General features: G+C 49.0%; 1 protein-coding gene across 4 annotated transcripts in view; it reads right to left on the bottom strand.

The window, feature by feature from the left end:
* MGRN1 (mahogunin ring finger 1) overlaps positions 1-24,483 on the bottom strand; it is a 61,303-nt gene that overhangs the window by 10,857 nt on the left and 25,963 nt on the right. For all 4 annotated transcript variants that reach the window (XM_075436199.1, XM_075436198.1, XM_075436202.1 and 1 more), the window contains exons 5-9: positions 21,087-21,204; positions 17,000-17,066; positions 14,019-14,071; positions 11,606-11,653; positions 486-554 (exon numbers count right to left, since the gene is read on the bottom strand). In XM_075436199.1, coding sequence (XP_075292314.1) covers positions 486-554; positions 11,606-11,653; positions 14,019-14,071; positions 17,000-17,066; positions 21,087-21,204 — 355 coding nt within the window. The remainder of the gene's footprint in view (positions 1-485; positions 555-11,605; positions 11,654-14,018; positions 14,072-16,999; positions 17,067-21,086; positions 21,205-24,483) is intronic.

Consider the following 24,483-nt stretch of genomic DNA (forward strand, 5'->3'; position numbering starts at 1 on the left):
GGGAAGGTTTCAGAGGAGCCTGGCAAGAGGCAATGCTCATTTACAATCAATGAGGGGGGGGAAAAAAGGAAAAAAAGATACTCTTGGCTGCGCAAACTGGCAAGCACCTAGACTGGCCAGCAGCCTCAGGGCACCAAGAGCAGCAGCTGACACTAGCCCACTGTCTCTACAATCCCTAAAGAACAGTGCTCTACCCCACGGGGCACTGATATCCTTCTCTCCCAGCAACTCCAGCCCCAAGGAATACTCTCCAGAGCCTCATGATATCTAAAAGCATCTGAGCACAACTTCACTGATTGTTTGGGCCGTACAACAGTGAGGACCTGCCATGCCTGGGCTTCTTCAGTGCCTGCACGCAGACTTGAGAGTCATTCTGCGAAGCATCTCCACATTGCCCTGCCAAGCCCCACAGTTAGGCTCAAAAGCAGCAGGCGCAGGCTGGAAACCCACAGCACCGGGAGCAGGAGTCTCCTGAGCACCTTTACCTTGGTCTCTTGGTTGTTTTTGTTCTCGATGCCATAGATCTCCTGAAGCAGATAGCTCACCCGGTCAACCTAGGAAAGAAGACAACAGTTGAAGTGCCAGCCGCTCTGTCATTGCTGCTTTGTGATCACCTCTCCCCTCTCCTCGTGTCAAAGCGTCCATGTTACACCCACGGCAGCGGGCTCCCCTAGAGCCACACAAAAAATTTAACAGAAGCAAAATATTGCAAAGGATAGCTGGGAGAATGAGTCTCTCCTTGCTCAAAAAGCGGTGCCCATCCCGTCTGGCCCGAGCAGGCAGCCCAACTGGTCACTTCTGTCACTATCAAAATCCTCTAAAAAACAACTACTCTGCCTGTCTCAGAGATCAAGAGGGAACACAGCTCAAGTAAGCCAGAGGCAATCAGCCTTCCAGAGTCTTGTCCCTCTGTGAAGTATTGCTTAACTTTAACCAAGATGAACTTCCACCAGTCCTCGTAACGTCAGGAGAGGTACTGTGCCAACAGCTTGTTACTGGCACATTAATGGCTGCACATCACTTCCCTGTTCATCGCCTGGGAGCTACTGAAGACAGACAAACCATCTCCCTTAGGAAGAGAAGCACTCAAGGGACAACCCTACATTCGCGCAGTGTTGGTTATTACCATCCCCAGGCCCTTGGTGGCATCTCTAGACTGGGGTGCATGGTGGCAGAAAGTGCTCTAGGCACAGCGGAAGTTGCTCACAGCCCCAAACCTGGGTCACACTCTTCCAGGCCATGCCTTTATGCAAACGCTGGCAGCTGCCTGCAAACTCCCCAAGCAGCTGAATTAAAGCACTGAGGCAAGAAAGGCTGATGGTTCTAGTCCCAGCAAGGCAAGCCCCCTCTGCACTGTGGGGTGTTCTCCCCTGTTCTCTAGCTCAGCCAGGAAGTACAGCACAAGACTCATACAGCTGTGAGGAGTAGCCTCTACAAGGACGCACAAAGATACCGGTCCCTTGAGATTTGGTGCTACACAGCAGCTTCCCCAGAGCAGGGTGTGTTGCTCCGCACAAAACCCACAACAGCTAAAATGTTGAAGGGGTTGCAAGGTATAAAACTGACGCAAATAGGGGAAGGAAACGCTTTCCTGCCACCACCAGTAACTATCCAGTTGACACCACGCAGTGAAGCTAAGCCACCGGGAACCCAGTGCTTCAACAGCTCAACAGTCCCAGGGCTTTTGACGTTTCCATGTGTAACTGGCCTCTCTCCTCTCCTTTTGTCAAGCCAGGTGCTCAGAAGAGCAATGGCTTTGCCATGGGATTTCAGTGCTGCAGAAGGCATCACACACCAAGATGGGGCCAGGAGCTAGCTACATCCAGTCTGTCTGCCAGTTCAGAAATGCTCTGAGCTGGAAGGCAGCAGCTTTAACAAACTAATTCCAGAGTCTTCCCATTTAACTCAGCGTGAAGCTTACAATCTGTTCTAGGCCTGCATTTCATGGCAATGAGGTCAGCTGTTAGACTGCTGAGCAAAGTCCTCTGCAGCGGCTCACAACTCACCCAGGAAGTTTGGGAACAGTTATGTGGGAGATGTCCTTTTGTAACTTGACATTTCAAAGAGAGTTTTGTTACAGCATCCTGACTCCTTGGAAGATCATGATGAGCGACAGTGAATGCAGAAGTGGTCAACTCAAAGCAAAGAAGATCAGGAAGAGACCAATGCCTCTGTGGCAGTCTGCGTTTATTTTAACTGCTTGCCTCTAAAAATCTCGAGAAGCTCATGTCCGAGTAGGAATAGGGTGAGTGGTGCAACATGGCTCTTACTAGAAAGATCTCTAGGTTTTAAAACAGTAGGAGTAAATAAGGAGTGGGTGATTGTACACAAGGCAGTTCTTCACCTTCATGCTTCTCCAACCCATCCCGCACCACGTCATCCTTCCGAAGGCTTCTGTTGCTATATACAGCCTCAGCTGATGCACACCGGAGCCATTGGCCAAGTCCAGGTCGTGTTTTTCTGCTGATCCATCTGTTTGCATTCATCTGTGTTGAATTTCTTTAAACAGGTTGGTACATACATTATAACTGATCTCAGCTGAGAGAACAAAGCAGTTCAGCTCATTAGCTGCTGCTTTCTGCTCCCAAAGAGCTCAAGAGATTGATGCACACAAAAAGTACCTAGGAATCCTGGCAATGGCAAGGAAGGGAAGGCAAAAGAAAGGCAGTGATGTTACACTGTTATATATGTTCTACTGCAGACATATACTCTATACCTCTGCTCTACGCTCCTACGGGCGCAGATGCTATCTCAGTTTCAGTGTGTCCTGGGTTTGGCCAGAACAGGGTTAATTTTCACCGGAATCCAGGAAGGGGCACAGCCGGGGGGTGGGGGCTGACCCCACCTGGCCAAACAGAGCCCGGTATTCCATGCCATGTGACGTCACGCTGGGTTCCGGGGGGGGGGGGGGGGGGGGGGGGGGGGGGCGGCGCGGCGGGAACGCACTCGCGGCTTGGGCGGGCGCAGCGCCAGTCTGGTTTCGGGAGAGCGGCTGTTGTACGGTTCGTGGTTGTGTTTTCTCCTTATTTGTATCGTTGTTGTTCCTGTTTCCCTCTGTTTGCTGTTCTGTTAAACTGCCCTTATCCCGACCCACCAGTTTCTGCCTCTTTCTTTCCATTCTCCTCCGCACGCCGGCGGGGGGAGGGGCGGCCGCATGGCGCTTGTGTTGCCGGCGGCAGCCGAAACCAAAACATTAATTGGCGCCCAACGTGGGGCGGGGATAACGGCAGGGCTGAGCAGCTGGTGTTAAAACTGCTTTCATAGATTTTGTTAAAATTTATCATACGCATTTACTGTGTTAGTTAAAGTCGCCGGTAAAAATGTTTCTGTCTGTGATCAGATGGCTGTGGTTTTTGAATCCGTACTTGCACTATGTTTTCCCTGTGGTGCTGTTCATTACCTCGGGGAAAAGGATCAGGGTAAGGATTTTGCTATACTGTATGATGTCGACTTATGACATGATAACGTCAATGTTCATGAAATTAGGCTTGTATTTGCATGCGGCACTGCGGTCATTTCCGTACCTCGGATCCTATGTCTTAGATTTTGTTAATAATCAAACCCAGTCTGTGGGGAAAGCCGAAGGGGATACCTTCCCCCACTCTTTCACCCCCCCTCTCTCCCTCAGGCTGGTCCTAACTGCTTTTGAGAATTTCGAGTACCCGTGGGATGCTCAGGGCAGCACTCTCCTTTTGTTATGCCTCCTGAATGGGTTGCAGGTTTTGTTTAGGGTTAAGCAAGTCGTTAAGAACATCGTGCAGAGACCTGCCCCGGGGCTGGATAGCTGTGAGTGGCTGGGTGTGTGGGACAGCATGGGCAGATGTCTAGAGCAGTGGGCACCTGCGGTGTGTTTTAAACTCACCCCTGAACAAATACAGAATCCGGACAATCTGGTAAAATATCTGAAAAAAGTGTGCTGCCACCCTGGGAATTCCAGAGAGACACAGATCACCACAATGTGCTGGGGTCTGGCCCATGCCTACCGAGCCATGTTCAATACTGTTCAGTGCCTTAAAGGGGAAAGGGGGGGAAGCGAAGCAGCAGGCGCTGCAACTGGCGCTGCCCCCCCAGCCGGCCCTGCAGCCCCTCCAGCCCAGCAGGCAGTCACAGCCCCCCAGACTGGCACCGCCGCTGCCACAGCTGCAGGGTCTGCCTCGGTTTCCCTGGCAGGCACAGCAGCTGCTCCAGCTCCAGCTGCAGGCAGCGTGGCTGAGCCCAATGACCAACCTGTGCCAGTAGCAGTCGCCCCTGTAAAACTAAAGAAAGACGCAAAGAGAGCAGATCGCTCTGGGAGGGATGACGATGAGCCAGGGTCATCACGGGAGATAGAGACAGAGATCATCACCCGGTCCCTGTCCCTGGGCGAGCTGCGAGACATGCGGAAAGATTTCAGCCGCCACCCAGGCGAGCACATTGCCACCTGGCTGCTGCGGTGCTGGGATAACGGGGCCAGCAGCTTGGAATTAGAGGGCAAGGAAGCCAAGCAGCTGGGATCCCTGGCCAGGGATGGGGGCATTGACAAGGCCATTGGGAAAAAGGAACAAATCCTCAGCCTCTGGAGGAGACTTCTGTCAGGCGTGAGGGAGAGGTACCTCTTCAGTGACGATTTTGTATGCTATCCTGGCAAGTGGACCAATATGGAAAGGGGTATTCAGTACTTGAGGGAATTAGCTGTGCGGGAGCTGGTTTACTGTGACACAGACGATGAGCAGGTACCCACAGACCCAGATGAACTCCAGTGCTCACAATCCATGTGGAGGAAGTTTGTGCGGAGTGCACCCTCCTCGCATGCCAACTCACTGGCAGTTGTAAACTGGAAAGGTAAAGATGCACCAACAGTGGATGAGGTGGCTGTCAGACTCCGCCAATATGAGGAAAGTCTCTCTTCCTCCCTTGTCTCAGCTGTGAATAAACTGTCCCGACAGTTCCAGCAATTCAAAGAGGATATGTCCTACTCCCCACCTGTGCGGGCCCGCATCTCAGCTATTAGGGGCAAGCGTTTCTCTGCTCAGGAGAGAGAGTACAGAGGCTACACACCACGGGGCACCCTGTGGTTTTACCTGCGTGACCACGGAGAGGACATGAGGAAGTGGGATGGAAAACCCACCTCAAGTCTAGAGGCACGAGTCCGTGAGTTGTGAGGTAAAACAATCACAAAAGGGGACTCTGTTAGGAAAAATGCCGCTCCAGTTTCCAGAAGCCAGCTCTCCAGACCAGGTAGACAGTTTGACCTTGATTCTGATCCTCTGGAGGGGACCTCCAAGTCATTTTTACAGCAGGTGAGCAGCAAATTCTCTGACGAGGATTAGAGGGGCCCTGTCTCCAGCCAGGTGGAGGAAAGGGACAACTGTGTCTATTGGACGGTGTGGATTCGGTGGCCTGGCACGTCAGATCCACAAGAGTATAAAGCTCTAATGGACACTGGTGCACAGTGTACTTTAATGCCATCAGAGTTCAAAGGGTCAGAGTCCATTTGCATTTTGGGAGTGACAGGGGGGTCCCAAGAGCTGAGTGTACTGGAGGCTGAAGTGAGCCTCACTGGGCAGGACTGGCAGAAGCACCCCATTGTAACTGGCCCCGAGGCTCCATGTATCCTTGGGATAGACTATCTTAGGAGAGGCTATTTCAAGGACCCAAAGGGGTATCGGTGGGCTTTTGGCATAGCTGCTGTGGAGACGGAAGAAATTAAACAGCTGTCCATTTTGCCTGGTCTCTCGGAGGATCCTTCCGTTGTGGGGTTGCTGAGGGTTGAAGAACAACAGGTACCCATCGCAACCACAACGGTGCACCGGCGACAGTATTGTACCAACCGAGACTCCCTTCTCCCCATTCATCAGCTGATCCGCCAGCTGGAGAGTCAAGGAGTGATCACCAAAACTCGCTCACCTTTTAATAGTCCCATATGGCCAGTAAGAAAATCTACTGGAGAGTGGAGACTGACAATAGACTACCGTGGCCTGAATGAAGTCACACCACCGCTGAGTGCTGCCGTGCCAGACATGCTAGAACTTCAATATCAGCTGGAGTCAAAGGCAGCCAAGTGGTACGCTACAATTGACATCGCTAATGCATTCTTCTCCATCCCTTTGGCAGCAGAGTGCAGGCCACAGTTTGCTTTCACCTGGAGGGGCATCCAGTACACCTGGAATCGACTGCCTCAGGGGTGGAAACACAGTCCCACCATTTGCCATGGACTAATCCAGACTGCACTGGAAAAGGGTGAAGCCCCAGAACATCTGCAGTACATCGATGACATCATTATATGGGGCGACACAGCGGAGGAGGTTTTCGAGAAAGGGGAGAAAATCCTTCTGAAAGCCGGTTTCGCCATTAAGCGAAGTAAAGTCAAGGGACCTGCGCAAGAGATCCAGTTTTTGGGAATAAAATGGCAGGATGGGCGCCATCAAATCCCAATGGATGTCATCAACAAAATAGCAGCTATGTCTCCACCAACCAGCAAAAAGGAAGCACAGGCCTTCCTGGGTGTTGTGGGTTTTTGGAGGATGCACATCCCAAATTACAGCCAAATTGTGAGTCCTCTGTACCACGTGACCCGGAAGAAGAATGATTTTGAATGGGGCCCTGAGCAACGACAGGCATTTGAACAGATTAAACGGGAGATAGTTCATGCCGTAGCCCTTGGTCCAGTCCGGTCAGGGCAAGATGTTAAAAACGTGCTCTACACCGCAGCCGGGGAGAATGGCCCAACCTGGAGTCTCTGGCAGAAAGCACCAGGGGAGACTCGAGGTCGACCCCTGGGGTTCTGGAGCCGGGGATACAAAGGATCCGAGGCCCGCTATACTCCCACTGAAAAAGAGATTCTGGCAGCATATGAAGGCGTTCGAGCTGCTTCAGAAGTGGTCGGCACTGAAGCACAGCTCCTCCTAGCACCACGGTTGCCGGTCCTGGGCTGGATGTTCAAAGAGAGGGTCCCCTCTACGCATCATGCCACCGATGCTACGTGGAGTAAGTGGGTCGCTCTGATCACCCAGCGCGCCCGAATGGGAAACCCCAGTCGCCCAGGAATTCTGGAGGTAATCATGGACTGGCCAGAAGGCAAAGATTTTGGAGCATCACCAGAGGAGGAGGTGACACGTGCTGAAGAGGCCCCACTGTATAACCAGCTGCCAGAAGATGAGAAACAGTATGCCCTGTTCACGGATGGGTCCTGTCGCATTGTGGGGAAGCAGCGGAGGTGGAAGGCTGCTGTATGGAGCCCTACACGACAAGTCGCAGAAACTGCTGAGGGAGAAGGTGAGTCCAGCCAGTTTGCAGAGGTGAAAGCCATCTAGCTGGCTTTAGACATTGCCAGTCGAGAGAAGTGGCCAGTGCTCTATCTTTACACCGACTCTTGGATGGTGGCCAATGCCTTGTGGGGGTGGCTGCAGCAATGGAAGAAGAACAACTGGCAGCGCAGAGGCAAACCTATCTGGGCTGCCCCATTGTGGCAAGATATTGCTGCCCGGCTAGAGCAGTTGGCTGTAAAAGTCCGTCACGTGGACGCCCACGTCCCTAAGAGTCGGGCCACTGAAGAACATCAAAACAACCACCAGGTAGATCAGGCTGCTAAGATTGAAGTGGCTCAGGTGGATCTGGACTGGCAACATAAGGGTGAACTCTTTATAGCTCGGTGGGCCCATGACACCTCGGGCCACCAAGGAAGAGACGCGACATACAGATGGGCTCGTGACCGAGGGGTGGACTTGACCATGGACACTATTGCACAGGTTATCCATGAATGTGAGACATGTGCTGCAATCAAGCAAGCCAAGCGGGTAAAGCCTCAGTGGTATGGAGGATGATGGCTAAAATATAAATATGGGGAGGCCTGGCAGATTGACTACATCACACTGCCACAGACCCGCCAAGGCAAGCGCTATGTGCTCACAATGGTGGAGGCCACCACCGGATGGCTGGAAACCTACCCTGTGCCCCATGCCACCGCCCGGAATACCATCCTGGGCCTGGAAAAACAAGTCCTGTGGCGACATGGCACTCCCGAAAGAATCGAGTCGGACAACGGGACTCACTTTCACAACAGCCTCATAGACACCTGGGCCAAAGAACACGGTATTGAGTGGGTGTATCATATCCCCTACCATGCACCAGCCTCGGGAAAGATCGAACGTTACAATGGGCTGCTAAAAACCACTTTGAGGGCAATGGGGGGTGGGACTTTCAAAAATTGGGATACCCATTTAGCAAAGGCCACCTGGTTGGTTAACACCAGAGGGTCCACCAACCGGGCTGGTCCTGCCCAGTCAAAACCTCAGCGCCCCGTAGAAGGGGATAAAGTCCCTGTAGTGCACATGTGGAACATGTTAGGGAAGACGGTTTGGGTTAGTCCTGCCTCGGGCAAAGGCAAGCCCGTCCGCGGGATTGCTTTTGCTCAAGGACCTGGGTGTACCTGGTGGGTAATGCGGAAGGATGGGGAAGTCCGATGTGTACCTCATGGGGATTTAATTTTGGGCGAGAATAGTCCATAAATAAATTGTATAAAGTTAGTTGTTAAATAACCCTGTCACTGTCTGTTATCACTGTTATAATTGTTATATTTTGTACCAGTAGTAGCATAGTAAGAATCGTCCAGATTAAAGAAGGATGGACTTTTTCGATGAAAACCTAGCAGAGCACAGCGATGATGGAACTGGACCTGGTTTTCAACAACTGGCATCCAGCAACTTCATCAAGATCAACATCTCCTGCAGACTGTGGGCACGGGCCGCACCAGATACATCAGCCGTGAGCTCCGGATGCAGCAAGTGACCGCCCATCACCACACATCACCTCCCCTGCCACGGAAGACCATAACGACAGATGGAGCCTGAAGTCATGGATTAAATGAACTCAATGGACACTTTAGAGTGATGATCCATAGACTAAAGGAATGATATCTGGAGACAGGAGAAGTGGTGGTGATCAACTGGACAATGGGGGACCTGGGCATGACGTAGATGGTATGGAATAAGGGGTGGATAATGTCCTGGGTTTGGCCAGGACAGGGTTAATTTTCACCGGAATCCAGGAAGGGGCACAGCCGGGGGGTGGGGGCTGACCCCACCTGGCCAAACAGAGCCCGGTATTCCATACCATGTGACGTCATGCTGGGTTCCGGGGGGGGGGGGGGGGGGGCGGCGCGGCGGGAACGCACTCGCGGCTTGGGCGGGCGCAGCGCCGGTCTGGTTTCGGGAGAGCGGCTGTTGTACGGTTCGTGGTTGTGTTTTCTCCTTATCTGTATCGTTGTTGTTCCTGTTTCCCTCTGTTTGCTGTTCTGTTAAACTGCCCTTATCCCGACCCACCAGTTTCTGCCTCTTTCTTTCCATTCTCCTCCGCACGCCGGCGGAGGGAGGGGCGGCCGCGTGGCGCTTGTGTTGCCGGCGGCAGCCGAAACCAAAACACAGTGGTACTGTCTGTTCTTCTAGCAAGAGCTTCCTTCTATTTTAAATGCCATAGGAGAGAACATACAAGCATTACATTTTACAAACTGCCAATAAATATGAAGTACCCACAACCAAACAGTGAGTGGGACGGTTACACGCTCTGCCAGTAAAGACAGACAAGCACACACTGTTTCACTGCAGAAGTCAGCTAACCACACTGTGGCAGGGTGGGAACTTCCCTAGAGAGCACTTCCAGCAAGACAGCCCTCCATTTGGGGAGGCCGGAGCGCTAAATGGAGAATGGTACACACTGTGTTAGTGAGCACAGTAACCCAACATCCACACAGAGAGCTCACAGCCATGTAAGCACTGGGGGTTTTTTAAAAAAAAGAAAAAAGAAAAAACGTCCCCCAAAAACCCACAAGCAAGATAAATGAGCAGCTTTTCATCAGCTCACAAATGCTCCTCTCTGATCGGAAGAGTACGTGAGAAAGAGGCACTGCTGGCATCACACTGCTCTGCTCCCCCGGCACTCAGGCAGCCTCTAACAGCGCAGCGCACAAGCTCTCCCTTCAGAGGCACGGCTCTTCTGGATGCTCCCTCTACAAACCTGCCTTCGCACGCTCAGCAGACTCCTTTCCTAAACTGCCTCTATTACACATACTTGTGGGACCCAGACCCGTCAACCAGCCAGGAGATCATGCTGTAAAACAGCCAAGTTAAGCACCAAGGAAGGGAGGGGAGCGCAGGTCAGTCTGGGACACACAGGGCTCAGAACAGATGTCAGGCTGGAGTGGCAAGTAACTTGCCACTAGCACCAGGATAAAGCTCTGGCAGCGAGGGCTAATGCTGCTGTCACTAGGCATGAGCAAGTCTGAAGGACAGGCTGTGAGTCTCCACACAGCACTGGCGAGGCAGACAGTGAATTACCGAATGCTATTTTGATCTCTGATTAACTGATACCGATAGTGGCTCTTTTCTGACCCGGGGGCTGGAAGAAACAACTTAGAGCAAAAAGTATATAATCAAGAGCAAAAAGTATATAATCAAGGCACTTAATGACCTTCTTGGTACTAAAAAGCTTTTAATTCAGATCAGAAAAACCTCGCCAGCAATCACGAGCAGCTGAAGTCAAACACTTTTAAAGCAGAAACACAGCGAGGTGATGGAATCGACCATCAAAACCTGATCTCTCTCTCCAAAACACTTCAAGATGATCCTTGCAGCAGGGTTACTACCAGATTTCCTTTCAGAAGCTGAAACTCTTGGCAATCGCGGCAGTTTGCAGTTGCTTACGTATTTCTCTCTATGCAAGAGTGGATGCTATTTCCATCTTGATAAGGCAGTCCACAGCTTCTGCACATCACACCACATCGGGACGGGCTAAAAAAGGGCTACAGATCCCTAATGCTTCCCTGTTTGCCAGTCTCCCTTCTTCCCTTCGCCTCATAATGCATGCAGTCTGGTACACAAACAACAGCTTCACAGCAAGACCATGTCTGTGACTGCTCCAGTATCGGGATACTCTCAGAGAACAGGGAAGATGAGCTGTAAGGTCTCAGTCCCTGGGATTGCTCCAAATATACCATGGGCACAGCAAGGAAGCTGGTTGCAGGGAGAAGACATGATAAGATCCCCTAATATCTTAACACACACACACACACGTGGAAAGCTAACAGTTTTCCGCCTCCTGGTAGGACACTGGGAGCCTGCAAAGATATCCTTCCACAACACAAAACACAGAACCCGAGGAGATCAGGCAGTATCAGCAACCAGATGTGCTTCACATTACTTAAGGCATACAGCACTTAAGCTCACTTACGCAAACCTAATTTACTTACACCTATACAGACACGGAAGCACCAGTACTGTGCTTTGACAGTTTTAAATTCAAGTGCCAAATGCCAGCAAGGCAGGAAGGTATAGGGAAGACTGGATCTATACATAGTGCCTGCCTCCCAGAGGAGCGCAGAGAGCCCTGCACCGCTTCTCTGCCAGTCCGACACTGCCGCAGTGCTCCCCCAACACACATCTGGCTGTGCAACAACCAACGCAGCGCTAAGGGCTGCCAGCAGCTCACTGCCTCTGCCTGTGACATCTGAGCTCATGGAGAGCTCAGGCTCTCAGTGAGCTAACACTGACACTTCCCACTGGGTACAGTCAGGCACCTGTGGGACACCGGCAAACGTCGTTAATTGAGCAGTAGACAGGAAACAGGTACTCACAATCTGCTTCTGTTTTAACGGCTTCACGGAGTAACTGCCATCAACGTGCTAGCAAGGAAAAAAGAAAATGCATTAAACAGATGAAGTGTACAAATTCAGAGTAAAACAGAGTCATGATCAGAGTTGGTGTCTGCTACGTAAGGGGAGGATGGCATATGTACAACTGGGACAGCCTGAATGACAGTCACTCCCAGCAGAGTCAGTGGAACAGGGCATCAGGGTGCTCCTTGTCTGCTCCAGTGCAGAGCTAGATGGACTTGGCTCAAGTTAAACCTGGCTGAATTGGGTCAGAGCACACACAAAAATCCCCTGGCATACTGGATGCTTTCAGGCTGCAAGCAGTCCCGCTGGGTGCAAACACCTCTTTAGCCAGTCCAGCAAGACTTGGCAGGGGATATTTGTTACCACCCTAAATAACATCCACTTACAGAGCCCCTCATGAGGCCAGAGCTCCTAGAGAGCAGGGGGCTGGCATGAGGCTGAGAACAAGGCTTGGAATCAGAAACAAACCACGTGTGCTCCAGATTGCCATCTTCAGAGCTGCGGTGACCGTCTCGAGCCTTTCATTTGCTCAGTGGTGACAGGCATGGTTGGAACTATTCTGTATATACCTGGTGTCAGAACCAGTGATAGGAACAGCATGCTGTTTCGATCTTCTCCATCATTTGCAAGGGCCAACTAAACTGAATAAAACCAACTCCTCTGCCAGAGTCTAGAGAGCAGGAACGGAGAAAAACGGAGAGAAACGGAGAGAAACAAACGGAGAGAAACGGAGAGAAACGGAGGCCCTGCTGCTGTGAACAGTTGCAATCGTGCATCTGTTTGCTGAAGGAGTTTCAGAAGGAAGGGACAACAACTTTGCACCAAAAGACAAAACAGCCCTGTTTTCCAGGCAAACACAAAGTGCCAAGTTTCTGCCTTTGGAAGAGCTGCAAGACCAGACTATGCATAGCATCAAGGTTAGTATTCTGATCTGAAAGATGTATATAAATAGCAAGCTACCCAGGCCTGCTGCTCTGCCTGTCCTCTGAGCATGCTCTCCAGATCAGCAGCAGTGCTTATTAGCAACGACCTCCTCCGAACTTATGGACCCATGCTTCAAAAGCTGCAATTATTCAAAGGATGGGGAATATATTTTAATCAAACAGGGAGGAGAAAGAACTCAACAAGCACTTTGCCCTGTGACTTTTTATTAAAAGACAGATCTTGATCTTGTTTTAAGCATTCAGTGGAAGATGAGAAGTAAGAAGCGGCCCCACCAGACAGCATCTCCCTCTCACAGCACACACAGACTAGAAAAAGAAGGGAAGCACTTTCAACCCTTGCACTCAGCCCTGGACACAGGACATAACCCAGCATCGATGGAACGGCCTGACCAGCTTAAGCTGGTTCCCAGTTTTGCTGCATACCTCGTTCAGCTCCCTGAACACTACAAGGGCTTTTGCCATCACCTTTGAGCATCCAGAGAGCTCAGAGGTTCTGTACAGTAGGTGGAATTTACCTTTACTCCTTGAAATCCTGCTTCTAAAGCTGGAGCGCTTCAAGCCATTTTCCAGTCTCATGAGACAGAAACTTCCAAAGCTTCACTTCTGCCCTCATGTTAACATATTTCCAGTATGTGTGTATTTTCCTACTTTCTATACGGTGCTGTATCAAGTGCTGGCCATGGGATGCTAGAACGGGAAGCTGGGACAAATCCAGGCCCAAGCGAGAGCTCTACTCCCTGAGCACAGAGGCTGGGCTTACTGCAACAGCACTACGTTCAGATACCTGGAAAACAGCAACTAGACACACTCCTTTGTAAGTAAAAGTCATACTCGCATCATCAGATCCAAAGCCTAATCTGAACTCAGCTACAACCAAACAGCTACGAAGGCAATAGCCAGGGGAGCACAGGAGAGTCTCGCAGATGAGGAAGGCAAACGCGTAGGACACTTCAAAATCAGGCTGTAACATGCAGGACCTGGTGGTCTCATCTACTTTTCTCTCCTCAGAAAGGGCTGAATAACCATTTTGCAAGGCTAGGGGGTCTCCGCCTACAGTACTTGCCCACCAAGATGACGGATGGGCTTCAAACACTACAGCCTTCCCCAAGGACCCTCTGCCCACGCTGTCCTCTCCCAGGTGCTGCTGAACAACGACGGAGGGATTCCAGTGTGGTTTGTTTTTCCAGATCAGCTGGAGGAGGAAACACCAGCTACAATTAGCTGAGTGACCAGCTCGGGTACAAATGGTAAGTACAGGCTGCACAGGGGCTGCCGCAAGCAATTATTTGTACTACAATAGCACTCAGGAACACCAGTCACAGGCCAGGACTCCATTGTGCTAAGTGTTATACAAATACACACTAATGACCCACGGAAATGTTTACACTTACAAGGACAGGGGCAGAAGGAAAAAAGAACTCATTTACCTTTTCAAATGCAGCCAGAAGAACATGGGCATGACCCGTCACCTCAACCACCACTGCAAAAAGAGAAAGAGCAGACCTGGTTAAACCTTGAAAACAGCACAAGCATAAAACTATCCCAAGCTGAATTTTAGTCCACTCACAATTTCTAAACTACCACCTGTTCTATTTTCATCTCCTCTTGCAATTTAAAACTTTCCGTATCTGGTCGTCAGGTTGGTTCATCTCACACTCCTGCAGACCAAGAACAACACCCTGCTGGGCTCTGTGGTGGGCCCTATGCAGACGTGCCTTTGTTATCTTGGGTGCTCCAAACTACTCCTCTTCATTTTCAAAGGTTGGAAAGGGAAAGTAAGACAAAGTGCTCAGTGGGATTCTGCGCTCCCCTCAAATTTCTGGTTTTAATTACCTGAATTTATCACAGATATTAATAAATCCATCTGGTTTAACAGCAATTGGCAGCACTTCCAGCCCTGGTACCTATCACTTCATTTCACTTTAAGCCGACATGCTTATAAAACATTTATTTCTCATACCAATTTTGGACACTGAAACATCTCTGTCCAGTTCTCTGATTTTTTCCCCAAAGACAAACATCACGTCTTCCCTCTTCCAAACTTGAGGCCTCCCACTTAATCCAATGGCATTGAGAAGGGGCTGTCAGAGGTGTTCTGTACTGCATTCCTGGCTCCCTCAGCAAATACAGAAGCCTGAGATACAATTCCAGTCTCTCTGGCTCAAGCCTCTCAGGTTCTGTTCAGCTCCAACTGGTTGGACCCTTTTGCTTAATTAGGTTCAGACTCATCATATGGCAATGGGAGACAGAGGTCGTGGAGAAGTCACCGAGGGAAGGGAAGGCACGCAACTACCTCGCCCTGCCTGCACCGACGAGTACCGGGCTGTGCTCAGCACATGCAGAAAACCTGGCAGTCACTACTATCAGCTCTGTGCAAGAAACTTCACAGCTGAAGGAAGCAGGTCCTGTGTTGTCTAAGATGGAGAGCAGTTCAACAGCTTCCTTTGGGCCTCCAGAACAGCATGGACAACGAAAGGAACCATTCCCTGGACTACGGCACAAAAATCATGTTTGGAAACAGCAGCACGTGGGAGAAGAGAGTCCATGCCTTCAGATTTGCTGGATGACTGAGACTGGTCATGGCAACCTAGGTGCAATCAGGAACACAATGGCATGCAGAAAAGAGGGCTAGAACTGTGAATTCATCTGCTTGCTCCCCTCACTGCCAGCCAAGAACAAGGCTGTTCTAGCTCACTCAGTAGATTAAATTTGGGTCCCTCCCTGAGCTTGAATAGCCAAATAAGAGGTAACAGGCATCGCTTCCCTTCATCTCCTCCGTGGCATTCAAGCAGCGTGAGTGACTGGAGCTGTGCGACCCGCTCTGTGCAGCACCTTCCCTCCCCGCAGGGCTTCTGTACCTTTCCCTGAAAGCAATCCCGCTGGCAGGAACGGGAGAGGGCTAACATTTCAAGCTCACATTCTTCAAAGCACGCAAACATCTCCTGGCAGAATTCAGTCCAAACCAACATCTCGCTGACTGCTATTTTAATTTGCCATTCAATTTTATTTAACTCAAGCAGTTACAGGCCAGCTGTAATTTTTCAGGTGCTCCAAACACGCAAGGCCAGCTCCTTCCAGTCGCATCAGTTAAAAAAAGAACCAAAATACACAACAATTTCCTCAAATCTTGCTCAAGAGTCACATATTTTTCTGCTGATATTCTTTCCAGGAGAGGATTTAAAAGCAATTGCCCTTCCAGGTTATTAAAATAGATGACAGTACACTATTGGCTAAGACAAGGCATGGTATGTGCATAAATGTATGCTTCCCATGCTGCCTCCTGTTCTATTTTTGGTCCTTCAAGCAATGCCCCACATCAGAAAGTACAAATACCCTGCCAAAAGCTCCATAAACAGAGGAAAGTGTTTTATATTTATGGTCAGGAAATATACATATATGTCAAGTTTACTAACAGTGCCTGAAATCACCAAAAATAGATGCACTTTAGAAGTAATTTCCTTTATGTTGCACTGTGCTTTGTTAGTCACACTTCAAATTGGTTCATCCAGTTCTATTTCACTCTGCTTGGAGGACTGTAAAGTAATGCAATGAATTTCTGGACACCTTCACATCTACAATGTAAGAAACTGAGCACAGCAATCGCACTAAACAATGCAATCAACAATGGATTTTTCCTTTCTAATTATTCTTAATTTCTGTACAAAATATTACAAAACGCAGGAGTGAAATGCTAGTCCTGCCGCCCAAAACAGCCCCCAGTTGTAGCGAAAAGGTGACTTCCTTGTGCGCTTTTCATTGCTGATGCTCAGAATGAGCGCAAACACACGGCGCCCAAAACCACACACCCCCTAAGGAAAATACTGCGCAAGGTGAGTAACAATCTAAATATTTACTGGACTTCCCTCTTCAAACTGGCAACGTGCTTGAAAAATAATCAACCATCTTATTCCTCATCAAAGGTAACGCTCTTTTGTTGTAACTATTCAGCACCCTTCAGAAAATGCAGGAAATTATAAACTGCTGAATGAAGCTCTATTTGGTTGAACGGTGGCCTGAGGATTTCAAAGCCATTTCTTTTTTCCCTGCCCATTCCCAGGCGAAGGCCCACCGCTACAGCTTTTCTGCAGACAACTTGCCCCTCAAAGAGGAGGAAAAGACTAAGGAGCCAGGAGCTCTCCTAAACACTTTTCCAACACCAAATACCTGGCCATTTTTCCTGTAAAAAGTTAAAGCTATTTTTAAAAGCATATTTTCATGGTTAGCTGGGCCCTTTTAATACAGGGAAGTTAAGACAAACTCCTGAAATATTTTTATTCTGGAAAGGCTCCCCAAGCCTTTGCTACAAGTAAAACATTTTCATTGTCGCAGGAGGAGGCCTGCCCTGAAGGAGTCACACAACCTCAAAGCGAGCTAGAAGACAACCAAGAGAGCACACTACCACACTTACCATCCCCTTCATCCACCACCGCTCGGATGACCACAGGGAACACGCCACGATCCAAGTCGAAGTTCAGCTGAAGGAGAGAAAAGGGATGAGGTTAGACAATTCACAGCAGGCTTGCCTGAAGACAACAGTCGAAATAGCATTAATGACAGAGGTATGAGGGCCCCTTCTGACAGGCCCCCAGTCCCTGGTCTCAGAAAGGCACGACAGAGCAGAAGGATTTAAAATTCAGGCACCAACTTTCAAAGGGAGTCAACCAGAGTAACTACAACACACATACATCGACATGGCACTAAACACGAGCCGTGGCTAGCAAAGCAAAGGATCTCCATCTGAATTTTACATAGTATTTAATTCTCACCAAAAAGTCTCCTAAAAGTCTCCTCAGTGACTTGCAGTAGGACAAGTTTCTCAAAATATATCTAGTGCCAGAGTTTTGCTCGCGTATTGTAGGATATACTGGCTATAGCACCACAGTACATGTTACGCTCCCTACTCCACGCAAGAAAGCCTAGTTCTTGTACGAAGTTCTTGAAGACATAGAGAAAAATCTGTAAAACTTCAAGCTCACGCAACACTTTAAGGAAACACCAGACTAATTTCCATCTCTTGGCATGTTATGAAATTCAGGTCCTTGACCTAATCGAGGAGAGTGAAAATTTAAGATCTCGCTTGAGCGCAAGGAAAACAGACTCAATTTCTTCCGTTGCCCTGCACTTCATTAAAGCACTTCAAAAGCTCCATGTCATCTTACAAACACAAGAAAAATGCAACCTTACAAACACCGTCCTGTGCCAGGAAGGGAAGTGGCTCAGAGACTGGATTTCTGGTGTTTTTTGTTAATTATTGACTTGGAGTTTTTTGTCTTATCTCTTGCCAAGAGAGAAAAAGATGTCATTTCACCATGGTGCTCCAGCTAGTCTGTTTTCAGTTTTCCAGTGAAAACCGAGACCTAATTTGAAGCACCGCAGCACTGTTCAGGTGTGCTTCCTGTCTTCCCTCACTTTCTCACAGCACCAACATCATTTCCAGCGTGATTTTCTCCAGCCAGTCCCTCAAAAGATAAGCTATCAAGACAGCTGTTGGCACTGGCACAAATGGCAACCCAAAACACCCAGCCTGGAGGGAAGGTGACCCTCACCGTGAGCTTTAACATAGTTGAAAATGGTTCCTCCTCAAATGAATTACAAGCTAAATGTTCATCCTGAAATGAATGATAACTGTACACTGGGAGACGATATACCTGGCAGCCACCAGCCAAGTCTGCCGTAGCCCATTAGCCACATGGCTGCGGCTCTGCCAAGAGCTGCCAGCACTGGCGTCGCACTGCAACAGCTCACCAGCCTTCCATGAGAGGGAAGCGGGAATTGCGAATCTGCCGCTCTTCTCTCCAAAGCTGCACGCTTCTCGTGCAGGCTGCATGCCTTTGTGGCCACTCAGCTTCTGCAGTGCTGTCTGGAAGCAACTCTCAGCTGCGTAACAAAGCTTTGCACACACATACGCATCCGTTCAAACGTGCACACCTGACTGCAAACAGAAAGAATGTGCTGGAAGACCTTCTGATTTGACCTAGCCAGTCTTCAAATCGGAGGGATATTGATTTTCATCCTCTGTATGATGGTTTTACATTTTATTCCTCCTTCAAACTAGCTGAATCTATTTTCTTTCCAAAACAGCAGAGTAACAGAGCAAAGACAAGAATCTAATTTAACCTCTCAGTATTTGTTACAGAAGAGACTGATTGAGCCACTATTTTCCAGCTTGCATTTTTGAACCATTACGGCATGCCACAGAGGAAAAATTCATTGAGGACAATTGATTAAAATTGCTGAAAACAGCTTATGGTTCTGCTTTGCTTCCTGCTCTGACTTATTACTGTACGATAACAGTTACTATTCATCCATTTGAAGGGAAAGTCACATCACAGAATTGTGGTTGCTTTACGATATAAACTTTTGCATTTTCAAACAAAAGGCCTCTTTCAGGGTCCATTTCACATTCATTTTTAGGGACCTGAAAACAACTGTCTCAACACAAGCCACACACTATAACTTGCAAGCAAACCAGTACATTGCAAAGACAAAGTAAACTTTTATAAAGCTTTCCACATAACAACCCCATATAACATTGTTTTCTCTTCTGTTGGCCAGCCAAGAACTACATCATATGCGAGTATTACACCGAGCAAAAATATGAAGTAAACCTGGTTTTTTTGGACACCACCAATAACAAAGCTGGACAGCAATCTGAAGCATGCAATTGTACACAGCTGAGTGACAACACTCTGCCAGATGTCTCAGATAAAAGGGCTGCATTTCAGTGGCCAGTTAAGAAGATTCAGCCATATGCATTTTACTGGACTTGAGAGGACAAGGACTGATCAGTAAATAGAGCCAAAATGGGAGAAGAAACTCTTCCGAATCACTGTGGTTGTTCCACATTTTCTCCACAACCACAGCTCCCAGTAACACCAACGGAAAAAGAGGAGACAGAGGATGCAGCAGAATCAAGCAAAGGGAGCTTGAAGCTTACTTTTCCACAGCATCTCTCCCTTTAAGCTGTCAAAGGGACATGACATTAGTACTCAAGTTAAAACCTTGCTGGCAGGAATAAAAGTGAAAATTAAGCCTCTCAATTCTTTAAGAAGAATGGGATCGGAGCTCCTACTTTCCAGCTCTCTCAGACGACAGAAGGGATTGAAAATCAGCTCTTCCAGGATTTTGTAGGCTGAACTTGTGAAATCATATGTTGGCAGAGAAGCCAAGACATCAGGAGACCAGACTCTGCAGGCTCTTGGTAACCGCCACGGCATTTGTTGAAGCATGGGACTGATTATAGTTATAACTGTAACTTCAAGACAATAGCTATTCAATCTTTTCAAAAGACATGAAGGATTACTTTTTTCCATTCTTTTTTTTGTTTCTTTTCTTCCTTTTTTTTTAAATAGGTAGAGTTATCTTTATTTATTTTTTTTTAATAGATAAGAGTTACGGGTTCACATACACAATACTGTTATAGAGGCTTGGGTCAGGAAATTAACACTGTATCAGTGTTGACCTGGGAGAGGGGTCCACAGGAACAAAAATACTAGCAGTAGTTACAGACTGATTCCTCTGCATCAGATATCTCTTCTGGCAATTCTGCACACAGCAGGGAAAGATCAAGGCCTACCTGCCCTGCATCACATGCAGGGGAAGCCCTTGGGCCAAAGCTTAGAGGCTCAAAAGCAGAGAGTTACTGCCTGGGCTGGAATTTTGCAAAGATACCAAAATTAATAGGACTCCACAGATCTTGCTTGTAAAAGCCATAGAATTTAATTAAAACCAAGCCCTTGTCTGTTTGCAGTTACGGGTTAAACTAAAAGGAGGAAGGCATTCAGCATTAACGCACCAGTGTGAATCTGACCAGAAGGGAGAGTATCTCCCCACAACACTGTACTGCTACTGTTAATAACGCAGGATGTGGCCCTTAAACAGAACAAGACTCTTCTGGAGCAGCGGTCTCTGAAGTATTTTGACAATTCATCCCATCAGTAAAAAATTTTGAGCACGTACTCCCAATATATGTATTTTTATAAGATATATACATGTACTACTGAAGCTCTTCCTGCACCCCAATGAATTGTCTTGCATGCACCCCACTTTGGAGATCGCTGTTCTAGAGGACCAGGTAAAAAAAAAACACAAACAAAACAAAAAAAAAACACCAAAACAGAAAGATCACGACAGACATTTGTTCCCACAAGCTCTCTGGCTGGCAGGGAGAGGAAGGTTGAGGAGTGGCAGGTTCCTCCAGGAAGAGGTCCAGTACCAGTCTCCCTCCCACACCAGATGTTGGGATGCCAGCTGAACAGCAATATCAAAAGTTGCTTCTTTGGGTTTCTTCACCATTTGCCTGATCCACCTGCCAAGTTCCCATACAGTGTTCCTACCCGCTCCTCCCAGGGCCCCATTCGTCTCATACCCACAAAACATGCCATGGCAGCTGGGAGAGGGCGTCTTTCACCCATAGCTTCGTGGCACTAAATGGAGTCCAGTGCTTCTGGGACAACAGGGTTGTGGAAAGAAGGGGACACTGAGAAGAGACTTACCTCATCATCCTTCCAGTCTGAGAAATCAATCTTGAAGGAAGGCAGGGAGAATTGCTGGCTTACCCCTCTCTTGTAATGAACTGTCTCTGATTGCAGAGAGGGATTCTTTGTGCTGTATCTGAAGAAAAGGGGGAAAAAGAAAAGTTGCTGTAACGAATGATTGTTCTCTGCTAGGCTCTCATTCACTCACACCCATCTGGCCTTTCAAGAATCACAAGTGGCAGCTCTAAGAGGCAGAGCTGGCAGGGGCTGGCAGCCATTCCATGGGGATACAAAAAGGGAAGGGCAAGGTCAAAGCAAGAAGGTGAGCACAGGGAAGGGAAAGCAGCGCAGACAGGCAAGGTCTGATTGGATCCACGCTGACCTGCCTGGAAACACTGGGTGCCAGAGGAGTACAGTGGGGTGTGCAGCTTGGCAAAGGCTAGCTCACTAAACCCAGGGCCTAGGCAACGCTGGCGTTCAGCCCAGCACACAGTCTTATTTTCTGCAGAAAACCCAGGAAGAATGAACAATGATCTAACAGTGGCAACACACCACCAAACACAGCGCTGAATGGTCTCCCGTGCCTCCGCAGGACAGCTCTGCAGTGAGAGCCGCTGCTTGGCTCACCACCATCCTGATAAGCAACAGCCATTCTAATTCACTCTTCCATTCCTCACGTGCTTCCCCAGAGGTGCTGCAGGGCTACCAACACTATCCGAGAGACACCAAGTAGTCCTCCATGCTGGCCACCAAAAGAAGAGTCACCATTCTTCCACTGCCTCGAGGCCCGGCACTGAAACGCCAGCACTGCCAGGCTGGGATGCACATCTGTGTGATGGGACCGTCCACCATCTTCTGCACCCACAGCCCACCCAGCGCTGTCTGCCTCAAGGGAAATGTTTCACTGCCCACTGACCATCACTACGGATGGCGTGATTCAGAGTGGACTTCAGCGGCAAAACAGGGTCAAGAAGTTTTCAGCCCTTTTCGGAGGGTGATTTCTGAGCTGGATGCGCACAGCCTCTTGCTATGCCAGTTCTGGCACAGGAGAGGAGGCAGCGAGCCACAAACCAGGGTGGGAACATCTAAAGCCAGTTTTAGCACCAAAGCCTTTGCTGTTGAGCTACCAACCATGTGTTGAGAGCATGCTGACAAACTGGAGAGCAAGTGAGAGATCCCTTGCCCGAGAGGCTTACACTGCAGAAACAGCCACCTCCCCCTGCACAGTGACAAGACAGGTCCAGCTCCAGCTCTACAAGAAAGACTTCAACAGCCAGTCACAGTAATGGGATGTTGTCTCTTCTGCCTCTCCTGGTCATCTCCAACCATTACCTTCCATGCAGAGCTACACACGGTGAGACTGCGAGAGTGCTGGCCTCTGGCCACCGCACACTGAACAGCTACAAGCTCGAAGCTCTGTTGACTGTTCAAACTTGATTGCCACGGTTCTTGATCGACCAGACAGCCCAGGGACAGGCTCCAGGGACAGGCGGCACATTAGCACCAGGAACTCTAGGTTGAGCTTTTCCTTAATTCAACTTGGGATATCACACAGCTCCTCAAACTTTGCAGATTGCATTTCTCAAAGAATAACACAGGCAGCCAGCCCTGTGAAGCAGACAACACCAGAAGAGACTGAGGTATCTGATGTTGCCAATTCAGCACAGAGGCCTGTCGAGCAGAGCAGTTAACACAGTGTGCAGAGGCAAAAAAAAAAAAAAAAAAAAAAGAGAATCCTTGCTTGAAAAATGGGATTCTGTACTTTATAAGACATTCAGCTGTTCTGAAACACAGACACAGCTTAGAAATCACCAGGTCTGTAAGCAAAGGTTGGAAAGCTCCAAGCTCCTTCAGCCTAATTACACTTTGTTGAGGAGTGCAGCACATCAGAAGGGGATGGCAACACAAAGCTTTTCTACATCCGAGGTAATGCCTTCTGGTTTCTGTAAGCAAGGACCAAGAGGGCTGGGCAGCTCACTTCTAGAGGGGGTGAAGCAAAAACCGTGGGAAAAGCCCAAGGTGCAGAGTCAACCATGAACTGCAGAACTGAGCATCACGCCAGAGATGTGAAGACTGGGCTGGGGGATGGCAGAGGTGATGAGAGAGGACATGCCTGAACCTTAAAGCTCAGCTTTAAGTGATGCTGTGGCAACTTTACACTCAAGAGCTATAGCTCTGGCAGCTACCTGCTGCCAGAGTGCAAGAGCCCACAGAGACAGCCGGCTGCCCTCCAGGGCTCAGGCCAGCCAGCACTGTAACACAGAGCCTTAAAGCACCATGATTAGGATGTATTTTGCAGCTGAAGGTATAAGAACCTGGGTACTAGAAGATGATGAATATTTATTAATTCCTCTCAAATTCAAGGAGGAAAAGCCAGGCTCCCCGCTGGCATGAACTGCTGCCTTTCTCTGGAAAGCCAGTGTAGTTCCTGCACCCTCTGAGGATCCAGAAGGTTTATCCAGTGCCACAAGATGCATGTTAAATCCTGAAAGGCCATGATGGAGGCCAAGTTCACCACGAGCACTCCGCTCTTTCTGCCAAGGCAGGTTCATTTTGTTATTTATGACAATACCTTACCCTCAAAGACCATTCTTTAGTGCGCTGAAATTGAGCTGCTTTACTAGAGGGTCTTACTCCCTCCGTTGCATTTAAAGCATGGTGTGGGAGAGATCAGAATGACAGGTCTTTTATGTGTGAATTACAGAGCAAGCAATTGAATGAAGTTTTATTTACTGAGTTGTCAAGCGCAATGAATAGAGCAAGCCTGTATTTGGCTCCTTTTGTGGCACTCTCAAAGCTTCCCAGCTCTGTAGAGAGGCACAATTCTTCCTCTACAGCTGAGAGAGTACAGGACGGAAGAGTGACTTATCTAAGGTGACAGCAAGTCAGGAACCTACTGGAAATAAAGTGTAGAGGAGAGAGTGGAGGTCACAGACTGCCTGGACGACATACACCACAGCAGCGCTGGGAAAGGGGTGTAAACAAGCTGATCATGAGTGCCAGGAAGGCCAGAGGACCTGCACTTACAGCAGCAAAAGCCCAAACCAGTCTACAATAGGAAAACAAGTAACGCTGTTCCAAGGAGGACAGGGTAGAACAATACTAGTGTAGACTTGCTGCTCTCACTGCCCCTGAGAAAAGAAATAAACCAGGTACATAGATTTTCTGAGCTGAAGAGTATGACAAAAATATCAAGGAGGCCTCCCCAAGTGAGCTTTATGCCTCAGACTGTGTGAGTGCCCAGCGCCCATTGCCAAAACACAGGTCAGACTTGGATCTGAACACCCAGACAACGCTGGAGACCTCCAGTCAGCAGCCAGCACCGCAGCTGGCGAGCACCAGTGTGCCAAGAGCCTGGTGAATTCCCTGAAAGCGCTGGTGACCCCGGACTGTTGCAGAGATCGATCATCTTTCT

The sequence above is a fragment of the Opisthocomus hoazin genome, chromosome 15, assembly GCF_030867145.1.
Source record: "Opisthocomus hoazin isolate bOpiHoa1 chromosome 15, bOpiHoa1.hap1, whole genome shotgun sequence".
NCBI classification, from domain to species: Eukaryota; Metazoa; Chordata; class Aves; order Opisthocomiformes; family Opisthocomidae; genus Opisthocomus; species Opisthocomus hoazin.